Source organism: Pristis pectinata, chromosome 30 (genome assembly GCF_009764475.1).
Source record: "Pristis pectinata isolate sPriPec2 chromosome 30, sPriPec2.1.pri, whole genome shotgun sequence".
NCBI classification, from domain to species: Eukaryota; Metazoa; Chordata; class Chondrichthyes; order Rhinopristiformes; family Pristidae; genus Pristis; species Pristis pectinata.
In genome coordinates, this window is record NC_067434.1 from 13,268,839 (window position 1) to 13,293,450 (window position 24,612).

The following is a 24,612-nucleotide window of genomic DNA, read 5'->3' on the forward strand; positions in this document are numbered from 1 at the left end:
ATGTCCTGTATGAAATAAAGTCTTGGTTGGAGAGTGGGGACGAGGAGAGACAATATAAACATTTTAGGAGGGTTACATCTTATTATTTTTAACTGTCAAAAATTATTATCTGCTAGATTGAAGTCTTTTGTGACTTAAATGATTTTCTATTAATAAATGATGTTTCAGATGTCATCTAAATTTTACCAAAATTTAGCCATTAGAGCAGGAATAACTTTACATACATTGTAAACTGTTTGATATTAATCTTAACTATGTTATATAATGGTGTGAATTCCTGTTTGTAGTCAATAATTTGAAAGGGTATGGATGTGATGACCTTGGATTGATATTGACAAAGATGCTATGACATTCTGCTCCCATTAATTCTAAGTTGCTAATTATGCTGGCTTTTATATGTAGTTTACATACAGCAGAAATAAGTGCCACTTTTATCTATTGCATATAAACTGTATTTAAGAGCCTCTTAAAGTTTCTGTTGATCATCTGAGATTAATCCAAAATGTATTAATTCCGTAAGGAGATCAAATATAGGAACCCCACCACTTGCCCAATATCAAATCATTTATCTTTGGCCAAGTTCCTGTAAGGGCACTCTTAATTAGGGACAAATGCAACAGATGGGACAGTAGACCAGCAGTCTCTGGCTTCTAATGAGCTTGTCTCAGCCAGAATATGCACTTTATTATCAGCCTTGCTTAAATGGTGTTACTCTGGCTTGAGCTGGCAGTTTCCCAGTGACTGAATGGAGGGCATGTATATTCAACTATAGTAGGAATAGCAACTGAACCCAAGTCTCTCCCCATTTGAAACTGACTCACTCAAACAGAAGTCAATAAAACAAAACATCCACAAAAGGAGCTCTGGCGATTGTGTTTTTTTTCCTGTCTCTAACTTGTAAATGCAAAAAGCTAATCATAGAAGGAAGTTGCATTTATATCACTTGTCCTGTGGAGGTTTCATGATGTTTCTCAGCAACAAAATTATCTTAGAAGGTAATCACTATTTAACATTGGCAAATGTGGCAGCCAGTTTGCACACAAGAAGGTCCCACAAACAGCAGGTCTGGAGAGAAAGAATAGCTCCGTAAGTGATACAATAGTGTGCTGCTTCTCTTCAAACCATGATCCTGAAAGAGATGATTCTTTTGGAAGAGAAATGGAAAGCTGGGTAAGATGCACCTTAAGCTGGGCAGAAGCATTGAATTACTAGAAAAATTTGCTCTTTGAATAAAACCTTAACGTTTTGTATCATAGTTCAATGTATTGATGAATGTTGCCTCAGAGTCCTTCTGTAGATTAATTTTGTACTATATTTGTATTATCTTCAAATACGTTTAAAACAAAAACATTTATCTACCCTACTTGGGCTCATGGTGCAGTGTAGTTTGTTGGGAAGGATCAATGCATGACTTCGTTTTCAAATTTTTTTTACAAGGACAAGTAAATGGAGACATCTTCCAAAAAATTATCAGCAAAAATGCTTGACTTGTATTTCCTGACTTAAAAACTCTAAAATTTCCACAAAAGATTTCTGATGCAAGTTGTATAAGATGTAGTTTCTGCAAACATCTTCAATATAATTATACTTAGATTTTGCTTTTAAGCATATGGCTCACTTGAAAACAAATCTGCAAAATGTCTATGACTGATCTGTTGATTTCCATTTGAAAATATAAATCATATTAATTGGTATTGTCTTGTCACTAACAGTTCGTATGAAATACACAAGGAAACATTTTTACTGTTGTATTATTTTTCCACCTCTATTATTACGGTTTTGCTATTTTGAATTGGAGTATGGGGGGGGTGGTGGTGGTAAAGCAAGTTCACTTGATTTATTTGAAACCAGCTTGCTGTCAAACTTGTCTGTGGAATATCCTTGGCTGCATCTGAAAGCTGGGTACTTCATGTTCTTAATTTTGATGCTGTGACAATAATTGTTGCTTGGCACTATTCAGATTATAGAACTATGCCAACAAAATTTTAGAACCAATTAGTAAGGTAAAATTCTCTTCCAGTTCAAAAAGGCTTTGTCATTTAACTTCTGAAGATCTGACTTGTTTGAGTCAGGAACATGGCGAAATTTCAGAAATAGCTTGTGTATTCACTTGCCTTTTATTTCATTTGTGTAAGTATTTGCTACTGACCTTTTCATCTGGATTCTGGCCTTCACTCAATGTGGAAAATGTTCTGTAGTCCTGTGCTGTTTGTTTTGAGCAGTGATCTGTTTCTAGTGCAAGATATTCAACATACACGAGAATGTTCTTTGGCAGGAAGGACAAAGAGGTCCATTGATTAAATTAAAGTTTTGTTGTTATTAGTATTTTCCTGTAAATTAATAGAGATGGTAAGCTCGATCTTATGTCCTTGGTGAATGCCAGAAGGCAGCATTAATATTGAATTCTAAAGCTGGCATAATAATACATTTCATTTAAACAATCTGAGAGTGAATTTGCGGGGTTTGGCATGATTGAGGTCAGTAAAAACCAATTTTTAACTGGATTTTCCCATTGACTGATCTTAGTGAATGCAAACATACACTTAGATTATTCTGATCTCTGCAAGACTGGTGGATGGGACCTGGCCTGCTAAATCCACTATTATAGCAGTTACATTTGTTCATGCTGGTATTCATAAGCTCTCTGTAAAATAAGGGCTGGCATTCCATGCTGAATTACCATACAGGTTACTTCCAGAATTAGCTCCCATAACCAAATTGCATACCTGGTGGGAAGTGAAGTATCAGCACAGCAAAATGAAAGATCTGAATTTATCTTCACTTTCATTATACAGAAGCTCTTTGTGTTTACATTAACTTTCACTATTTTTTTAAAAAAGGGTGTTAAAACTCTCAAATCTTTTTTGTATTTATTTACTTTTAAGGATGGTAGTGTTACTGGCAAGTCCAGCATTTATTGACCCTCCTTAAAAGCCTTTTGAGGGCATGATAATAGGCCTCCTTCTTGAACTGCTGCAGTCCTTTAGTGAAGGCACATCTACAATTCTGTTCAATTGGGAGTATCAGGACTTAGGCTTAAATAAGGAATGGTGACGTATTTCTAAGGATGAGGGTTGACTTGGTGGGGTGTTCCCTTTTGCTTGCTATCCATGTCCTCCTTGGTGGCAGAGGTTGTGGCTTTTGTAAGTGCTGTCAGAATAGCCTCAGCAGGTAACCTTTTGCCTCTTTTGCAGTCATAGTGCACTGGTGGTGCCACATGCAAGTAAGTGCAGAGTATTAACTACATCATGCACCTAACTTGTGCTTTGAGTTGAGTCGCTCACTGCAGGATACTCATCATTTAAACTGCTCTTGCAGCCACAGTGTTTATAAGATAAGATATCTATATTAGTCACATGTACATCGAAACACACAGTTTATGTGGCTGATGCAGGAGTTTCTAGTGTATGGTGACCCTCTAGGATGTTGATGACTTGGTGTTGGTAATGCCACTGAATATCAAATTCAGTAAATACACAATAGGTCCATCAGGATTTATGTATTGGGATGTACTGAGTGTTATTTTATCAAAACTTTTCTTCTGACAGATACAGTTATATAAATCTTTCCAAACTTGTGATCATGATTCTCAGTATTTTGCAGTTGTATTTTTTTAAAATTTTGTTAAAAATGGCTGGAGAATGTCATAATAACCGAGTATAATGGAATTCTTAGGCAATAAAACCTGTAACCCGCTTGAAGCTTTGATGATCAAAAGTGAGATTGAGTTTTTGTTGAAGAATGGTAAAGTGGAGAGAGTTGCCAAGTTGGGGAATTTTAGTGTTGGAATGTGGAGCTGAGGTTTCAGTGAATAAATATAAAGTCAAGAGCAGATGGTGCAAAGGATCTTGAGTTGGAGGAAAGAATATGCCCAGTAATTTATGTCTTAAGGGTTGCAGGCTTGAGACACAGCTAACCTACAGGAGTTCAAGCATTTTGAAATGGAAGAGTTTGAGTAAGAAAGCTGATACAGGTTACTGAGGGTCAGGACAAAGAGGAACGGCTTCACAAAGCTGCTTGTGGCTCTGTGTACCCTAAAAAGAGGTTGCTTCTAGGGTTGCTTTTGCAGGCAGCATTATATCAAACAGCAAAGTTGAATTGGACTCTCTTTGGAGGTAATTGTGCTGTGGGTGGTGATAGACTGTGTGTCTCCATGTCAGTTAGTAAATCATTAGGAGTGTTCTGAATCACATTACATGCCCATGGTGTCTTCTGTTCTGGCTTGTTTGACCTTAATCAACAATTAACTGAGACGTTTATGAATTGGGACATGGAGCCAGTACTGTGAAGTGGTTGACCAATTGTTAGTGCACCACTGGAGGTGAAATATAAACAGAGCCTCAATGAAGATATTGCAGAAAATTCTGGTACATTAATTCCCGTGAACATTAAATTTGTAGAACCAGTTATGCTTTGAACACTTATTACTGTCTTGTTGAGAATTTGTTCTTTCTGTGAGTTGATCATTTCTGCCATTTTAAAAATGGTGGAAGGAAGGAACTTTAAGGTAAGGATTTGCAGTTCATACTTAAGTCAGTTTCACATAATCAGTAGAAAATTATTTTTCCATGACACACTGCACATCAGTTTAATTCAAACAGGCAAAAAATCTTATGAGGTCCAGTGATCACGTTGTTTTATTAATTAAAGAAATTTCAAAATGCTTTCCAAGCTTTTTTTTAAAGCCTTGGTTTTATTTTTGATGCAATATAAAAGCAATCTTCAACATGCAAACACCTGATTTTTAAGATTTGTAATAATTTTAATCTAGTTGCAATCATTTCGGTAAATTTGATCAGAACCCTAACGTATGATGCTAGAATTAAAGGTGAAGGCCAGTTTTATCTCTGGTGTTTTAACTTCCTGGTAGTAAAGAATTTAGTAGTAGTAAAGAAACCAGAGGAAAAACTGGCCTTCATTCCATATTGTGAATATATTGGATTTGGTGATAACCAGAACTGATTGATCCATTTGTGTGTAATGTTGGATTGTCCCATTGACCAAAAACAGCAAATTTAAGTCAAAACAAAAGTTAGATAAGAGCATGAGAGACAGAAGCAGGAGTGGGCAATATGGCCCTTTGACCTTGTTCCACCTTTCAATACGATCATGGTTGATCTGATGTTGGCTTCAGGTCCACTTTCCTCCTCGTTTCCTATTATCTTTGAGTCTCCTATAGTCCAGAAATCTCTTTCTTGGCCTTGAATATATTTGGAATTGTCTTCCCTTGGATCCCCTCTTATTCCTCAAAACTCTAAGTGTAGCCTCAATCTGTTCATCTTTTCCTTGTAAGTCAGCCCCTTCATACTTGCAATCAATTTGTCACTGGTTTTAGTGAAAGGTTATTTACTTGAAATTGTCAACTTGTTTTTTCATCTCCATGTGCAGCCTGACCTGCTTATTTGCGTTATAATTTGTTTTGCAACATTTTGTTTATCAAACTTCTGAAAACATAAATGTACCCAGAGCATCATATTTGGAACATCATATAAATGCTACAGGCCAATTGCTGATGTGTGGACTTTGCTTTTTTTTCCTCCCAAGTTGGGGGCAGGCTAAAGGTATTGGCATTCCCATTAGTCTCATTACTCTACTTATTTCCCTGTAATGTATTCTATGGCACAAGCCTATCAATATGTCCCTGTTACCACCCACCAACACAAGGGATAATTTACAGTAGCCAATTAATCTATCAGCATATCTTTGGGATGTGGGAGGAAATCGTAGTACCCGGGACAAACCCACTCAATATTAGAGAATGTTCAAACTCCACAAACACAGCACCCATGATCAGAATGAAATCCAGATCACTGGAACAGTGTGGCATGCAAGAAATATTTATTCTCATCAATATCCAAATGTTGCTTTAGGTCTTTATCATCAGAATTTGTTACAAAGTTTTCCACTCAAATATTTAAAATAATCACTGTAGCAGGCGAGGTAATTTTATCAGGTAGGCTACCACTCAGTGGTATTTTCATACATATTGTTTAAATGTGTTTTCAAAAATATCACATTCAAATTACATGGTTATGTGTTGAATGTCTGCTTATTTGGATACAGCTATGCAGTTCAGGTGCTTAGTTAATTAAGTATTTTGTGTTTATATGTAAATATATATTGATTTTGAATGACCTATACCTTGCGTAGAAATTCATGCAATCCTGATGATTTGATAATTTTAGGTCCCTGATGGATGGGTTTTGTCCAACAGTCCTCGTTTTCAAAAGCTTTTCTTCTTTTTCATTTTTTCAATTTTTCAGAATTTCTTTGAGGTGCAAATGTGAAGTTCTGCTTTAAACCCTATTTCTACAAGTGTTTGCTGTGGAAAAAATACTTTAAGTGCTGTTATATCCTCTTAGCTTTCAGTGTCTATTGTCTAAACCCTTTTAATGGTGTGAGAATATATGGTTCCAAAGGTCCTTGCTGAGGTCTGGGCTTTAACTGTGTTGTCTTATCTTTTTTCACTTCTTTTCCTTGTTGAGAAATACTAACAGGCAAATTAAGTGTATTTTACATAATGTAAGTAAAGTGAGAGGTTGGATTCAAAGCTGTTCTTCAGTCAGTGTTTGAGTCTCTAACTTGTTGAAATCCAATTCTCGAGAACCATATTCAGCTTGGCTGGGCATTCCCAATTCATTGTTATACATGCCAACTTTACGGAAGTGGGATCAGAAGTTTGCACAGGACTCATGGAAGTTTCAACGTCTTGCCAACTTTTTTCACTAAGGTATAGAGAATTATTACATGAATAGAAAAGCTTTGTATTCTTTGTGCCACATGATTCTGTTGATTTTGGCAACAAACACACTTGCATATGGGTGTGCCATACACAAAGTTAAACACTCCATAGAATTACACCCACAACAATTCCAGCTTTGCTACAAGATCATGGTTACCACACCCTTTATGTCTGTGCCACCTGATACTCACAAATAAATTACATCATTTCAACCAGTATATGTGTATCAGCTGTTGCTTCGCTTACCGTGCTGTGACCTTTAACTGGGAATTTTCCCTCTTGGCATGAATCTTAGGTTTAAAATGTGAAATTTGGTCTTCATGTAATCTGTTCTGCAGAATTGTTTCAGTTTTTTAAATTGGTGCTAGCCACTTGGATCAAAGTTAAAAAGGAAAGGTTGCAACTTCAGCACTGATCAGAGTGGACTAATTATGGATATAATTTTGCTTTGGAGTTAAATAGGAGAAGGCAGGCTGCAAATAAAAACAAGCAGCAATGAATCTGAAAACAGATACAAAGGTGTGATTGTGTTTAACAGGGTGCAGAGAAGATTCAGCAGGATCAAAAGTAGAAAATGCTGGAAAAACTCAGCAGGTCATACATTCCCTGTGGAAAGGGAAATAGTCAACATTTCAGGTTTGCAACCCTTCATCAGACCGGGAAAGAAAGAGATGCAAGTTAGTTTGCAGAAGGAGAGCAGGTCCGGGAGGGATGTGTAGAACAAAGGGAGTGTCTGTGATGCAATGAGTCAAAATCACTTAGTGAGGATACTTATTTAGCACATTAAGCTTTTAGGTCCGTGTAACGACTTGTTAATGCAAACGTAGTGGGACTTGCCTGACATGCTAGATTTATGCATATAGGACAAGAAGAAAAACTAAGCAGGTCAGGCAGTATCTATGGAGAAAGAAACAATTAATGTTTCAGATGAGGGATCCTTCATCAGACCTGCGAGAGAAATGTTAGTCTGGGTAACAACAAAATCCAAGTGAAACCAATGGAATTTCTCTGATGGAATGAACACGTGGTAGATGGGATAAGGTATTATGGTAACAATTTACTGATGTGCTTCTGGCAAACAGGGACGTTCAACAGGCCAGACGATACACAGAAAAAGAAAAAAGGATGGCAGACGGAAATGGTTCTTGTGTAGATAGGAAGAAGGAGCATGTTAGAGAATTCTATATCAAGTCTGGAAGGTTGCAACATGCTTAGGTAGATGATGACGTGTTATTCCTCAAACTTGCATTGGGTCTTGTAACAGTGCAGGAGGCCGCAGACAGAGATTGGAGTGGAAATGGGATGGTAAATTAAAATGGTGAGAAACTGCATCATGGTCATTCCTGCAGAATGAGCCCAGGTTCTCCACAAAGCATCACCCAATCTGCGTTTGGTTTCTCCAATGCAGAGGGTCCACATTGTGATCACCAAATGCAGTACACTAAATTGGAAGAAGTGCACGTGAATCACTGCTTCAATGTTTAGGTCCCTGGATGGTGAGAAGGGAAGAGGTAAAAGGTCAGGTGTTGCACCTCCTGCAGTTGCATGGGGAAATCACATGTGACGGTGATGGAAGAGAGGACGTGGGGATTGCAAAGGGAGCAATCCTTACAAAATGCTGAAAGGGGAAGGGAGGGGAAATTTGTGTCCAGTGGTGGAATCTTGTTGGAGGTCGCAGAAATTACGAAGGATGATGAGTTGAATACAGAGACTGGTGGAATGGAAGTTAAGGGAACCTGTTGTTCTGTTCAGGGGCAAAGGGGTGAGAGTAGAGGTGTGGAAAATAGATCAGATGCAGTCATGGGCTTTGTCCACTATTGTGCAAGGAAAACTATGGTTAAGGAAGAAGGAAGACGTTCACCAGGACATTGCCTGTGATAGAATATTTCAGTTATGTCAAGACAGGATAGGCTGGTTTTGTTTTCCTTCTAGCAAAGGAGGCTGAAGGGGGACTTGATAGAGGCATATAAAATTGAGGGGCATAGATAGAGTAGATGGTAAGAAACTTTTCTCCAATTCAGAGGTGTCTGACCAGAGAGCACAGGTTTAAATTGAGACGTAAGAGGTTTAAATTGAGACATAAGAGGTTTAAAGAGGATCTGAGGCAGTATTTTTTATCCAGAGGGTGGTTGCAATTTGGAATGCATTGCCTGAATGGGTGGTGAAAGCAGGTACTCTCTCAATGTGTAAGATATATCTGGGTGTCTGTTGGAATTGCTAAGGCATTGGCCACATACCAAGTGCTGGTAAATGAAATTAGTATAGAAGGATGCTTAATGGTCAGCATAGACGTGGTGGACTTGTCTTTTAAATCAGTTAATAGAGCCTTAGAGGGCAGAAGCAGGTTACTTGGCCCACCCTGTCCATGTCGACCATTGATTACCCATCTTTATTAATACCATTTACCAACACTTGGCCCATAGCTAGCTTTGCCTTGGTGATTCAAATACTCATCTGAGGAAACTATTTTAATAAATTATTTTTGAGGTATATTCACTGCTTTGCAGTTAAATGCTCATCATAAATTGTTGCAAACAGCTTATGAATTAATAAGCAGACAACCTATTTGTGTTGGTTAAGGATGTTGGCAGGAGCCAGGAGAATTTCCTGCTCCTCATTGAATAGAGCCATGAAGATCACTTTCTGTATCCAGATTTTATGCTCCTGATGGTTCTCCAACACTTGCTGCTAGAAATATAGTGATGTGTAATGGGGAAAGGTACAAAGCCCCTGGCTTCATTTGGGTTGCTGCCAACATTATGCCATATATTAATGATGGTCCAGAACTTGTAGCTAGCAGTCTAGTAATCTTTGTGGTAAGAACTTCCACTTTCCTATTATCTGTTGTTGTTAGGCTTTGGTTTATATGATCCCGTTGACCCAAAAATTGTGAGTCATCGAACAGGCTGAGCAGTTAAATCCATTAAAGAATTGTCAGATATAAAATCAAGTGGGGGAAAAAAACACAACGTTTTATTAGCTTTTTAACAATTTGTAAATATACCAGGATTGGAGCAAGTCATTCAGGTAGAAGTTTATGATTTTTAATTCCATTTTGAAATATTTATGCAACAGAATTTTGATCCATACACAGAATTAGTGTTTTTTCAGAACCAGGGTAGTTGTTAAGCAGTAACTATGGTAAATTAATCTATTGCAAACTCACTTCAATCTCCTGAAACAAGACGCTGTGTTTCACGGCAAGACTAGTTAGATAAAAAGTTTAAACTCACATCAATTCACTGATTTTGCTGAATTCCTTTGGAGAACGTTGCATACAGTGCAGTCTCATTAGGATGTCTGAATCTCTGACAACTTAAGTTTATGTGAAACTGTGTGTGAAAATCCCAAAACTGCTGCCAATTTCACAGTAATGAAAGTAAGTACCAATAGTTTTGTCAATAACTGGATTAATAGTTGCTTTCATGAGCTACCAGGAGATGACTGTTATTTGTCGAAAATGGTCCAGCAAGGAATCAATACCCCTGAAACAGATGGAAGGAGGGAAATTTAGGAAGAAGAACTTAAATCATTTTCTGTGAGCCAACTTACAAGTTTATCTTTTGAGCTAATTTTGAGGAAATTGCAGAACAATTGAAAAATAAGAGCTGTGCAGAATAATTTGCATGATATGACCAACTGCTAAACATAATGGTATTTCACAAATAGCTGTTACAATCCACAATGACATATGCTCGTTTCCTTACCTATATTGGTCATCAGAAACAAATGCTTATGTTTGTGACACGTTGAGTTTTAGAAAACTCAACCATTGTTTCTATATTCAAGAACAATGAGTTCTCTAAAAATGCATAATTTTTAAGCCTTGTTGTAACAAACATAAACGCTCCTTGTAGCAAAGGAGCAGGAGTAGGCATTTAAAACTGAGGCACATAGGAACTTTTCACTGAGGGTGGTGAATCTCTGGAATTCTCTACTGTGGAGGCTTGTGGAGGCTAAATTATTGGGGGTATTTAAAGAGGAAGTAAGTAAATTTTTGGAAGATTGGAGAACTGAGGGCTATGGGGAATTGGCACAGAAGTGGGGATGGGGCCTGGGGCAGATCGGCAATGATCTTGGATGACAGGGCAGGTTTGAGGGGCCAAGTGTCCTACTCCTGCTCCTATGTTCTTGCATTATCAGGAATGATGATTATCAGTTTATTGCAACAAATTCACATTATAGGTCAAATGATGCACGCAATTGAGTATCTGAATATATTGGTTCAGTTTTCTAAAGCTTAAAATGTTACAAACGCAGGCATTTGTTTCTGATGACCAATAGGTTTAAAAATGAGCATATTTTATGGAAAATGACAGTGCCTTTAATCTGGTAACTATGTCCTCTTGTCTGAGAATCTCCCACTACTGGAATCATCTTGCCATCTACCCTGTCACATCCTCTTAAGATCTTGTATGTTTCAGTAAGATCACTCCCACCCCACCCCCACCATTCTTCTGAACTCCAAAGAATGCAGATCTAATTTCTTTAGCCACTCATGATGAGACAGCCATCTTACCCCGGGAATTAGCCAAGTGAATCTCTTTGAGACAGCCTCCAAGCCAGTATATCCTCTTTTTTTTAAATAAGGGGACTAGTACTGTGCACAGTATCCCAGGTGTGACTTCAACTCCAACCCTCTTGCAATAAAGGCCAATATATCATTAGTCTTCCCAATGACTTGCACGTGACAGTGTAAGTGTCCAGAAATCTATTTTTAATCACTTGACCAACTTGTGCATACACTAGGTTTATTGTGTTCAATTTAAATCACCTTTTCAGAATGTTGACTAGAAGTTCCATTTAATTTCCTTAGCCTAAAGGGAATTGAATGAAAGGAAGTGAAAACTTTCACTGCTTAACCCACTCCCGTGCCCTCTCCTATGATATTGTTGACAAAATCCTGGGATTAACATTTTTTCTGCATATGCTGTAAAATCAGGTACAAAATAATGTCTGTAGGAGCTTGATATTCTTTATCCTCTCTGCCATTACTTTTTCTATGTGAATTTGTGTTAAACCGAATTCCTATTGTTGAATATTTATCGTTGTCACAGCTAATATGTTCACTGAAATGCCAGGAAAAGGATCAAGGTTTGTCTTTGAATTATTCAAGGTGCTTGGGGATGTGTGTTTTCAGTAAGCATGTAATGCCAAATTACAGCTCTTGTGTTGCCATTGAATTTCAGTGAGTCAGGATGAGCAATTTAATCCAGGCACAGGGTCGTTTGTTTCCCAGACAGAAATACAGAATTCGGGTGAAATCTGCCAAGACCATGAAACATGCTGCTGGCAGGAGTAGTTGATAGGGATAATGCACTTATGGTGAAGCAAGACAAATGCAAGGATATGCTGGTAGTTTGGGAGGAGCGGTGTGTAGCAGAAGCACTGACATTGACCATTAACCAGTTCAATGAAATCGCATGTTCCTTTGCTGTGTACTTAATGTAACGTGGTGCTGAAACTACACTTATTTTTATTGTGCTTTCTCTTGGTAAAAAATTGTTCTGCCTTCAACTTTGAATCAGTGTGCCGGATCTTCTGGTTGTTTGAGAGTAATTGATATTGCTTGAGCTGCTGGTACTGGCTTTGTTCAGTTGAAAGCTTGAGCACAGGAAGCTTTTCCGTATCGCAATGAGAATGAATGTTTCAGATGTTGGCTAAGGAATAAGTATTTGCTTTGTATTGCATCAGAGTTGCAGCTGTGTCTATATGTTGAAATTGCTGAAATGGGATTTGAAGCCACAAGCTTCTGATTCTGCGGTCAGGTACTATCTACAGAGCCACAGCTGGTACTGAAATCGGATGTTGACTTTGGAAATTGATGTCAATGAAATGTCATTGAAAATGACAGGGCCTTTAAGTTTTATTCATGGTAATCAATGGAAGCAGCTCGATCGGTGGATGGTAAATTCAGGAGCTGAGTTTTTTTTTGAAGGACACGATTGCACTATGTATCTCCAGTATAATCCTGAGCTGATCTGCATTGTGAGAAAATTAAAAGTTAATAGCACAGAATATGTTGCGTGCAATATTACCAGAATAATCCTGGGGCTAAAAGTGTTAAATTCTGAGGACATGTTCTATAGACTAGTTTTATGTTCACTTGAATGTAGATTAAGGGTTGATCTAATTGAGAAGTGTAAGATGATTAAAGGATTTGATAGAGTGGGCAGATGCATCTGTGACATGGATTAGTCTTGAGGTCTAGTGGGTTTTTTTATGCTGTTGGTTCTCTCGCCACCTGGATTGGATTTCTCAGTGGGTTGTGGGGTTGGAAGCATGAAGCCACAAAGGGATTTGAACACTGGGATGAAAATATTGAAGTTGAGATTTTGGATAAACCTATGCAAGTTAGCAAGCATATCGCAGATTCTGTAGGATGTAAAATGGGATGGGGTGGATGCAGCATAAACGGGAAGGTGGCAGAAAATTGGAATGTTCAAGTCTGGTGGGGGACAAGGATGTGAATGAGGGTTTTCTTAGCAAGTGGATTGGGAAGTAATGGAAAGGTATTGGGGTCAGACTCTCAGTGTAGTACTTCATATTTTTCCATTTTAGTGAAAAGTCTTGATTCAGTCTGAAACCCTGGGGGTGGGGGTGGGGGGAGTGCAGGTGTTAAGATTGTTGACAAAATGTAGTTTGTTGTAAAATATTTCACATATTTCCTTCTGAAATGGAAAAAAAACATAATTCTGGACTAATAATCTAAAGATTGAAAACCTAAATCCCACCAAGAAAGCTGGGTCTGTCAGTGACTCAAGTTCAACAGAAACTTTGCTGCTTTCTGAAATAATCTAACGTGATGTTCTCCAACTTTAGGTAACTCGCTTTATGTGTTTGCAGCACAGATGTTCCCTTTGTCTTATCCATCCTTCCTGCCTCCTTCCCTGTAACTGAACACTACTCTTTTTTTAAATCTCTTTCTAGTGCCAACAATGGATCTTGACCTGAAATTATATCTTTGTTTCTCGTTTCACAGATGCTTTGAAAAGAGAAACAAAGAATTAATGATATGACTGGCTTTGACCACTATAACCAATGTTTCAAAGCAGTTAATAGCTACTGTGCATTATTCATTCCTGGCTGCTCTGATACAAGGTAGAGGATAAGCCATTATCTTTTTGAGTAGTCTTGAGTGGCCATATGGCTAACTTCTTTTCCTCTTATCAGTGGAAGGGAAAAGCTGGAGTTGCTGAAAATATGAAAATAAAACCAGAAAATGCAAGAAACACTCAACAGATGTCAGGTACCATCTGTGGAAAGAGAAATAAAGCTAATGTTTCAGGTCAAAGATCCTTTGTCAGAATTGGAAAGAGATTATTTAAATAAAGGGTAGTTTTCAGTTGCAGGGAAGGAGGCAGGAAGGATGGATAGAATAAGGGGAATATCTGCAATGCAGACAAAGAAAGTGAGTTACCTAAAGTTGGGGAATTCAGTATCGTCTGGAAGGCTGCAATGTGCCTAGCTGGGAGCTGAAATGTTGTTCCCTTGCATGGGGCATCATTGTAACAGTACAAGAGATCATAGGTCAGAATGGCAGGCAACCAGAAGCTCAGAGTCGCACCAGCCAACTGAATACAGGTGTTCCACAAAGCGATAATCTGATTTGCATATGCTTTCTCTACTGTAGTGGAGACCAGATTATGAACACCGAATGTAGTACACTGGATTGGAAGAGGCACAAGTGAATTACTACTTCACCTGGAAAGACTGTTTGGGTCCCTAGATGTTGGGAAGGGAAGAGGTGAAAGAACAGGTGTTGCATCTCCTGTGGTGCATCTAATGGGAACAGCTTCCCTCTGTCTACCATGTGTAAACCAGTCATGATCTTGTATGTCTCTATCAAATCTCTTCTCGCCTTTTTTGCTCCAAGGAGGACAACTCCAACTTCTCCAGTTTTACCTTACAGATGAAATCCTTCATGACTGGAACCATTCCATTACAACCTATCTTAAATTCGGGTTCCTTTCAAAGCAAACCAGGGTTCCTAAATTTTCTGCCTAATTAATGTTTCCAGGTGCCAAAAAAGTTCTGAAGGTGGGTGGTGTAATATACTGACTGTGTTTTGTTTCCTTTAGGGAATCTTCACTCAATTTCAATACAGCAAAGAAAAGGTACTACCATCTGATGCCTTGCGGAGTGCTCTTGCCAAAACCTTTCAAGATGAACAACGCTTCCAGATGGGAATCATGGATGATGCAGCAGAATGTTTTGTAAGTTAAATGGCACCCACCTGATTCACTACTTTGACTAATTGTTGATGATTTACAGTAAAGAAGCTAATTTGGGAGTATAAAGCCAGTGGGGAAAATCCATGTTATTACATTAGGATGGTAAAGAACTCTGCAAATCTTCTTTGTCTTGCACTGATAGATCAGCTTTTCAAAAAAAAAGCGTGACATTTTCAGAGCAGTTTTTTTTAAACTACTTTGCTTTCTTGCCTTTCCCCTTGTATCATTATTAAATTTGAGCAGTCTAATTTGTCAGGGAACTATCAGTCCTATAATTATGGTCACTACAACTTTCCTCAATTGTAGTTTGTTAAGATAATTGGAATTGTTTTATTATTGTTACTTGTACCACGGTACAGTGAAAAACTTGGCTTGCATACTGTTCATACAGATCAATTCACCACACAGTGCATTGAGGATAGTACAAGGTAAAACAATACAGAATGCAGAGTAAAGTGTCAAAGCTACAGTTGATCTTATCGTACTAGGGAACCGTTCAATAGTCGTATAACAGCGGGATAGAAGCTGTCCTTGAGCCTGGTTGTACGTGCTTTCAGGCTTTTGTATCTTCTGCCTGGTGGGAGGGGAGGAAGAGAGAATGTCCTGGGTGGCATTGATGTTGACAGGTGTATATGCACCGCCCCCCTTCCTGAAGTCAATGACCAGCTCTCTTGTTTTGCTGACGTTGAGAGAAAGGTTGTTGTCATGACACCATGTCACCAAGCTCTCTATCTCCTTCCTGTACTCCGACTCATCATTATTTGAGGTATGGCCCACTGGTGCTATCATCTGCAGACTTGTAGATGGCATTAGAGCAGAATCTGGCCACTATTGAAGACTTCAATCAAATCTGTTAGTATCACCGGGATGGTTGGTAACCTGGTTTACATTTTGATTATATTGGGTATTTTAGTGGAAATGAGTTGGACAGAAGAAAGTAACTAAATGAATCTGCAGAATTCCCTTTCCTTGAAGTTGCTAGCATGCTTTGACAGTTTTTGTAGGTCTTTGATTTGCTGAAGGTCCACTGAAAGAAATAGCTATTGTTGCTCCAAGAACTTGCACCAATAGTGAATTTTTCATCAAAAAGCAACATTTTGATCTAAAAGATATGAACAGAAAATGCTAGAAATACCTAGTGGGTCAGGAAGCTTCTATTGAAAGAGATTCAGAGTTAATACTTCAGGTCAAACCTTCCTTTCTTCAGTTAAGACACACAATTAACCTGAAACATTAACTCTGTTTCTCCCTCCACAGAAACTACCTGACCTGCTAAGTATTTCTGGCATTTCTGTTTTTGACAGTTATGTTCAGGAAAGTGCTTTGAATTCCGTCTAAGCAAGTGGTTCCCAACCTTTGGTGCATAATCCGCTTATGTGGATTCCAAACATTGTTGGGATCTGTGAAGCTTTAACACCATTGAGATAGCTTTAGTTAGATTATTTTAAGAAAAAGTGAAAATTAAATACATATATACTTCATTAGCTGTCCTGGCCTTGAGGCTGCTAGTAATCCCCAGGACATCCTTAGAGGATCAGCTGAGACATCATCAGGGGATGAGGCTAGGTATTTTTACCAAATGTTAAGTGGAGCTTTCATTCAAGAGGCTTGAAAACCATTTCAAAATCTTGCTTCTTTTCTCCTTGTTCCATTAACTACTTAAACAAATTTGATTGTTACAGCTGCTTTAGATCAAAGCACTTAATGGAGTAAAGTCAATGTATCTAACTTGGATGGTCAGCTGACTTTGCTATTCACAGAGTATTTGTGGATTTCACTTTGAAACAACAATGTTTTATTGACCAATTCACTGGTTCATTTAAAAGATACATTTTTTTTCCTTCTGCAGAACCATTTCTGCATTAGAGATATGTATGAAATTTTCAGAAATACATGGTATTGGGTGCTGCCTTTGTTTTGTGAAGGAGAGTAAGATGGAGAGCTGTTTATCCTGTTGTAATGAACTGTATATTGGTTCCTGATTGCAGGTATCTGTTTATCAGCTGCTGCAAGTGTTGGTGCTTTGTGTTTTTGTAAAGTAATTGTGAGCAGTGCTTTTGCTTTATCGCAGAACAGTTAAAGCATGGAAGGAGGCCATTCAGCTTGTACAGTCTATACCAGCCCTATGCAATCCAACTAGTCTGGCATTAACCTGACATTACTGAGAATGTTGAATCACCCAAAGACACCTGATGTGCACCGTTGAATATTGAAGTTGCATACCTAACATTGTACCTATTACAAATCAATATCTGCAGTTATGCACCCGAGGATTCCTAAATGGTATAATGTAGCTATTGGATAACATTTTTGATATGGATCTAACCCATAATAATAGTTGTGAAAATTTCTGCTTCAAGATGGTAGCTTTGCTGTGAGACATCACAAATGGTGTATTGTAGTTCAGATTTGATTGCTCCATCTTCAGTTATGCAGAACCTTGTATAGCAATTGGCAATTTATATTTTTCACAGGAAAACATCCTCATGCGAATACACTTTCATATTGCTGATGAAACAAAGGAGGACATTTGCACGGCAAAACACTGTATTCCACACCAGAAATTTGCTATGACTTTGTTTGAACAGGTAGGAATAGTTCACTTTTCCAAATTTAAGGACAGATTTTAAAACCATTTTCCATTAAATTTTACATGTTCAACTTTCTTTTCAAGTCAATCTAGGCTATGTTTATGTATTGGTTTATCTCTTAACTTTTTTTGCATAAAGTACAAAATATTATTTATTAGGATAATCCAAAATATTACACTGGTGCCCCCCACCCTCAACACCTCCCCACCTCTCTGTGCAACGTTCAACGCCTTTGGACCATGCTGATGCACTTGTCCTTCATACAGAAGTTTGTGCAGAGAAGCAGCTTTAGCTGCAAGTTAATCATGCAGAGGTCTGCATGCAATGTTTGTGAGGCCCTATGAGAAAAGGTGATGGTAGCTCTTGTTAGGTAGTTCATGAACAGAATGTCAAATTTGGCAGTATACTTTTTCAGAATTTCCAAGCAGACCCAAATCCTTGCTGGGCTGCTGTTGAGAAAGGCCCTCCCTGTCAAATCCATCATGCACAGCTGTTGTCTCATTGCAACTGCATGCTGTCATTAAGGCAGCCATGAAGACGATGAGACCGTCATCCATCTCCTTTTGGAAAATGTGTTGATGGTCACCTATGTGTAGTTGTCAGGCTTGGACACTGAAACAAACAATCAACTGCTGCTTTAAGATTATCAACTCAGCAAAAGATGCACTTTGGTGTGCTTGATGCTTGTTGGTCTTCCAGTACAAGAAACTATCTACTGTTGACTTGTAAAGCCCACTAAGCTGAATCAGGAAAACAGCCCATCACCACCTCTTCAGGGCAAGTTAGCATGATTGATATCTGCTATCCTTGCTATCAGTATCTATGTCCCAAGAAGGAATAATTAATGGCAAACTTATCTGGCTTTAAAGACTGAGACCCAGACTTTCTTCCATTTACATTGCGATATCTTTCTTGTGAAGGAAAATTTGGCCACAGTTTGACATGTTCTGTCAACGTGGTTAAAATCTGTGTGACTCGATGCATATAGATTGGTAGTGAAACATCACCAACTCACTATTTCAACCCATCAATTTTTTCCACTACCAAGGGAGTGGGATATTTAACATTTTATTTCTTTTTAAAATTGTGGTTCCCAGAACGAAGGACCCTGAGATTAAGCAGCATTATGTGAATCACAGAAAGCAAAGTGGAAAAACTAGTGTGCTGATTGTGTGGTAATCAAAAATCTTTATTACTCATTCCTCCTGCTACTCCACAACCTTGAGATGGACACAGCATAGATTAGAATAACTAACTAAACAGATACTGTTCTAGAGTGTAAAATTCTAAAACTAGCTCATTTCTTCCAATGTCAGGCGAATGTTTCATAGCAATGACTTTTAAGCTACAGTAACAAACTTGATTGGCCCTTCAGCCCTCCTTCCCCGAATTGTTAATGTAGTATGTTGGAATTTAGCAACTATAACTGATGTGGTTTCTTCCAAATAATTTATATAAGTTGTAAAATGTTGAGGGTCCTGCACTGATCCTTGAGCCATACCGCTCTTTATATCTTGCCAACCAGAAAAAGAGCCAACAAACTTTGCCTTTGGTCAGCAGTGACCCACATGGCAGCAACTAGAATTTCTTGATAATAGTCCTTTAAGAATCTGATGGACCACCCTAGGTTCTTAAAAGAAGTAGCTGGTGATTTAGTAGATGCATTGATTCTGACTTTCTGAAATTCCCGCGATTCAGGGAAGGTTCCATTATACATTGGAAAATACAGAAAGTAACTCTTTTATTCAGAAAGGGAGGGAGTTGGTAGCAGGAAGCTCCAGGCCAGTTAGCTCAACATCTGTCAAAAGGAAAACATTAGGAACTATTATTAGAGATGTGAAAGCAGAGAACATTAGAATAATTCAAGTTAATCAAGTAGTCAACATGGTTTTGTGGATGGGATGTTCTGCTTGACCAATTTATTGGAGTTCTTTGAAGAACTGGCACGTGCACTAAGATTTCCAGATTGCATTTGATAAGATGCCACATCAGAGATTTATTGTTGAACATGAAAGCTCAGACTGTAAGAAATAACCTATTGGCATGGGTAGAAGCTAACAGGAAACAGTAGGCATAGATGGCTCTTTTTCTGGTTGGCATGGTATAATCAGAGAAAATAGGAGCAGAACATCAGCCCGTTCTAGCCTTCCCTGTCACTTAATATGATCATGGCTGATCTACACTGGCATAAATTCCTCTACTGTGCCATTTTTCCATACCCCTCTACTCCTCGATCTATCAAATATTTATCCATCTCCACTTTAAATACTTCTAATGATATAATACTTCCACCGCTGGCTGGGACAGAGAATTTCGTAGATTATTCACACTCTGGGAGAAAGAAATTCTACATATTTGTCAACTCTCATACTGCAACCTTTTAGAATTTGTCTGACATTTGGAAGAAACCACCAAAATTATAGTTGCTAAATTTGTTGTTAACACAAAGACAGATTGGAAATTAAGTTGTGAAGGGGACATACTGAGGCTACAAGAAGTATAGATAGGTTAAGTGAATGGGCAACATCTGGCAAATGGGAGTACAATGTGGGAAAATGTGAAATTGTCTGTTTTGGTAGAGAAAAAATAAAGAAACAAATTGCCTAAATGACAAAAGATAGCAGAACACTGAGGTGTAGAGGAGCTGGATGTCATTGTGTCTGATTCACAAAAGGCTAACATGCAGGTACATCAAGAAATTAAGAAACCTAACTAAATCTTATGTATATAGCTGGAAGAATTGAATGTGAAAGGTATTTATTCAGTTATGTATGGCACCAGTGAGTCACAGTTGGAGTACTGTGTATGGTATTGGTCTCCTTATTTAAAGAAGAATGTTAATGCATCGAAGTGCTTCAGGGAAAGTTTACTAGACTAATAATGTGAATGGGCAGGGTGCCTTGTGAGGAAAGGAGGGCAGACTAGACTTGTATCTGCTGAATTTTTGGCAAAATGAGAAGAGACTTCTGAGATCTGCAGGGGTTTTGATAGGGTGGTGTTGAGAGGATGTTTCCTCTTGTGAAAGAATCTAGAACTAGGGGGTCATTTTAAAATAAAGGTGGGCCTGCCTAATGCAGAGAAGAGGCAAAAACAAGTTGATAAACAAGAGTGTAAAAGGTAGATGGGAATGCCTTGAACTTACTAAATGGTGGAACAGGTTTGAAGGGCTAAGTAGTCTACTTCTGTTCCTAATTTGTACATTGTATTTTGTATGTCACATTTATTTGTTTACAAATGGGTTGGAATTTTCTCTTAATAAAATGAAGATGGAAGTTTTTGCTTTCACTTAGTAGTGGACTTGGATGTCTCCACGAAGTGCTCATATCCTTTTAAAATATTATCTGTAATACCAAATACTCCAAGTATGTTTAACTTTATGACTTGTGCAACATTGGAAAATCAGTTGGAAACCTGGTAATAAGTTCATCTTCTCTGATAGATTGTGTGGAACAATTCTTTCTTGCAGTGTGTTTGCACCAGCTGTGGCGCAACTTCTGATCCACTGCCTTTTATCCAGATGGTGAACTACATTTCTACAACTGCGTTGTGGTAAGCCATTGCAAAGATCAGTTGTATTAAATTTGTACCTTACAATAACAACTTTCATACACAAGGTGATTTTAACATGTTGGAGATAAATGAAAGATGACGAAGCTTATTGAAAAGTGTGCATTGTTTATGTGCTGGTGAATGAGTCAGTGTATAATTCCACATTCTGAAACCAGAAACCTACACTTTAAACAGATCTATAAATGGGAATGAAAATCAAATGGTGTCTAGTCTGTGTTCGTAAAAGAAGACTTGACTCATCAAATTCTGATCATAAACATTTTAAAGTGCTGTAGTTGCAAGAACAAGCTTCCTTGCTGATGAAGAGGAATCTTATCTAATAATAAATGTTGCAGTATTTGTGGTATGTTCTGGCAGTCTGTCTCAAAACCTTTAAACAGGGAGTGTCTTTGAAATGCTGACTGTACTCTGTTTACTAAATATTGTGCAGTTAGTCCTTGATGCAACTTGCACAATGGTGTACTCTAAAATTGGTGAAATTCTTCAAAGGAGGAAATAGGCAAAAGGCATTGGAATTTGTAGAGACAAGACTCCTTGAACAAGCCTTTTCTCCTTTTGCTTGAAGGAAAGGAACATTATTTGATTGATTTATGAGTAACAAATAAATTAGGTAAATGCTTGGCATGTGGATGAGTTGTGATCATAATATTACTGAGGTTTTCGGCCACTTAAAAAGAGGGAGAATTTTACGACAGAGACACCAGATTGAAGTAGGACAGACTTTAGAATGTGGTGAGACGAGAAATTGGCACAAAGGATTGTGTATCAACACTCAGATAATGGAAGAAGAATGAAAAGTTACAGAATAAAGAAAAACCTATGAAAATAAGGAGGTCTGTCACAGGCTTCAGCCATGGACAAATAAAAGACTGACAAGAGCAATACAAATGACAGGTGAATAAATAAAAATTAGGAGAAAGTAGGTGTTGGTAATTGCAGCAAAGAGTAAGAATGGAAGAGGATTGAATACTAAAAGAACTGTAAAAATACTATATGGTGAAGTTAATTATGAGATGGATATCTTGGGAGGAGACAGTAGTTAGTTAGTAGGGTCTAAGTGGATGTTAACAGCCATTAAATAATGAATACAGTACAGGGTCATATATGGGGATGATTTAACATTGAAATGAGATAATAAATCAAAATAAACTATTACAGAGCTTAGTTAAGCCACAAAAAGATAATGTGGTGGACATGAGTGGGATTCGTCAGCAGTCTTGAAGGGAAAGTGGGAAAGCTGTAGCAAGTTCAGGGTTCTGATGAATGTAAATGAGAACCAGATTGTGGGGAAGCTATGAATGTAATTATTTTCAGAAAGGGTGACTGAGCTGACCCAGATAATTACAGGCCAATTAGAGTAGCATTTGTGGTAGAGAATATTTTAGAATCCTTTTGAAGATAAAATTATTGAAGTACAAATTTAGATGAAGGAAAAAAGTAATCTGGAATGAACCACCATGGATTTAAGAAAGGAAGATTTTGCCTTGCAAATGTGATTGAACTCTTTGTGGTGGTGGATGGGAGAAACTTGATGTGAATAGCATGGACATTCAGACAACGTACGAAAGAGAAGTCTATTGAAGAAGACAAATGGCTACAGAATTCGGAGATAGCAAATTAGATTTAAAACTGGTTAGGAGGAAAGAGATGAGTTGGAGTCAAGAATACCAATGTTCTTTTTGGGACTCTTCTAACTTAGAAGTAGGGCCAGAATGGGTTTATCTATTAATTTTTAGGATTTGGGCATTGCTGGCAAGACCAGCGTTTATTGCCTATCCCTAAATGTCCTTGAAGTTGGTGGTGAGCTGCTCCTTGAATTGCTGCAATCTTTCTGAAGCTGCTTCCGGTGTGTTGTTGGTTAGGGAGTTCCAGAGAAATGAGAAATCATTTGCAAGTCAGGATGTTGAGCAACTTGGAGGGGAACCCCTGTGCAGTGGTGGTACTATGTGCCTGGTGCCCTGTTTCTCTTGGTGGTAGAATTTATGGATTTGGTAGGTACTGCCGCTTCAGTCAGGGCAAGTAACTGCAGTGAATTTTGTAGCTGGTGATGGAAGGAATAAGTGTTTAGGGTAGTTGATGGAATGCCAATCAAGTGAGCTGCTTCGTCCTGGATAGTAGTGAGCTTCTTAAGTTTTTGGTGCTGCATTCATCTTCTCAATTGGAGAGTATTTCATCATACACCCATGACTTGTGTCTTGCAGGTGACTTAATTTAGGCCCAAACTTGTATCTGAAACTAAGGTTGAATTTTCATGGGGACATTGAAAAGGTATTGGAATGGGGAAAAATAAGTGATGGACAAAATTCACATGTGCATTTTGATTAAAGAGTTAACTGATTAGAGTCCAGCAAGATGTGGAAGAGTAGAGAGATTTGAGTTTAGGTTAAAAGTACATAAAAAGCACAGTTTGAGTGCTATGTGATTTGGTTGTCAAATTGTAAGGCCTTTGAAAAATGGAGAGAGCTCAATGCAGCTGACGGGTGCTGCTTTGTTTAAAGAAACGCAAATGTGAAATGACATGGACAATTGAGATTGATTGGAATAGAGAAGAGATTACAGGGTGATTTGACCAATATGTTTAAAATTATGAAGAAATAGGACAAAAAAGATAAAAACAGATTATTTTCAGTGATTGATTGGGCTAGAATGAGAGAGTCCCAGATATAAGATTAAATCCAGGGGATTAAGAAATGGAACATTTTATTTTTACACAAAGATCACAAGTGATTGAAGCAGAGTACACTGGCATTGAGGAATGAGTTACATAGGTGGTTAAAGGGATATATTAATATAACTCCCATACAGAATTTGGGCATATTGAGAAGAAGTACTGAAATGGGCTGGTTGCAACGTACAGTCTGGTAACATGTTATAATCCTTTGTAATTGTAAACCAGCTTTCCAAACCACCCATTAATTTTCATGATTCTAGAATGAACAGTCTGGGTGTAACTGCTGACACATAGGGATTCATCCTGACATTTACAATTATGTTCTCTCAAATCAAAACAAAAATAGATGCTGGAAATCTGAAATAAAAACAAGATTTATGTTGCTGGCTGGAATTCTGGAAATAATCAGCAGCCATGCAGCATCCGTGGAGAATGGAACAGTTAATATTTCAGTTTAATGAACTTGCATCAGAACTGTTCTAATCATAGAATCATAGAACAGTACAGCACAATACAGGACCTTCGGCCCACAATGTTGTGCCGACCTTTAAACCTCGCCTAAGACTATCTAAATAGAAATACCATTATAGAGCCTGTATTTTCTTTTGTTTCTCTTGGACTTGCAATAGTTCATACAATATGCACAGCTAGCCTAGTCAGTTTGGCCCATTGAGCCTGTGCTTCTCCCGCAATCTTCTGTTAATTGTAGTGGGGCTTGTTGTCCTGCCCAGAAGATCTATCCACAACATGTCACACCCACAAAGCCTTACCCACAAGAAAAAGCCCACAAAACTCTGGCTGCTA

At 38.1% G+C, this 24,612-nt stretch overlaps 1 protein-coding gene across 6 annotated transcripts in view; it reads left to right on the forward strand.

Annotated features, from left to right (window-relative positions):
- usp54a (ubiquitin specific peptidase 54a) overlaps positions 1-24,612 on the forward strand; it is a 100,699-nt gene that overhangs the window by 39,196 nt on the left and 36,891 nt on the right. For all 6 annotated transcript variants that reach the window (XM_052041565.1, XM_052041561.1, XM_052041566.1 and 3 more), the window contains 3 exons: positions 14,824-14,958; positions 17,451-17,564; positions 21,034-21,116. In XM_052041565.1, the coding sequence (XP_051897525.1) occupies positions 14,824-14,958; positions 17,451-17,564; positions 21,034-21,116 (332 nt within the window). The remainder of the gene's footprint in view (positions 1-14,823; positions 14,959-17,450; positions 17,565-21,033; positions 21,117-24,612) is intronic.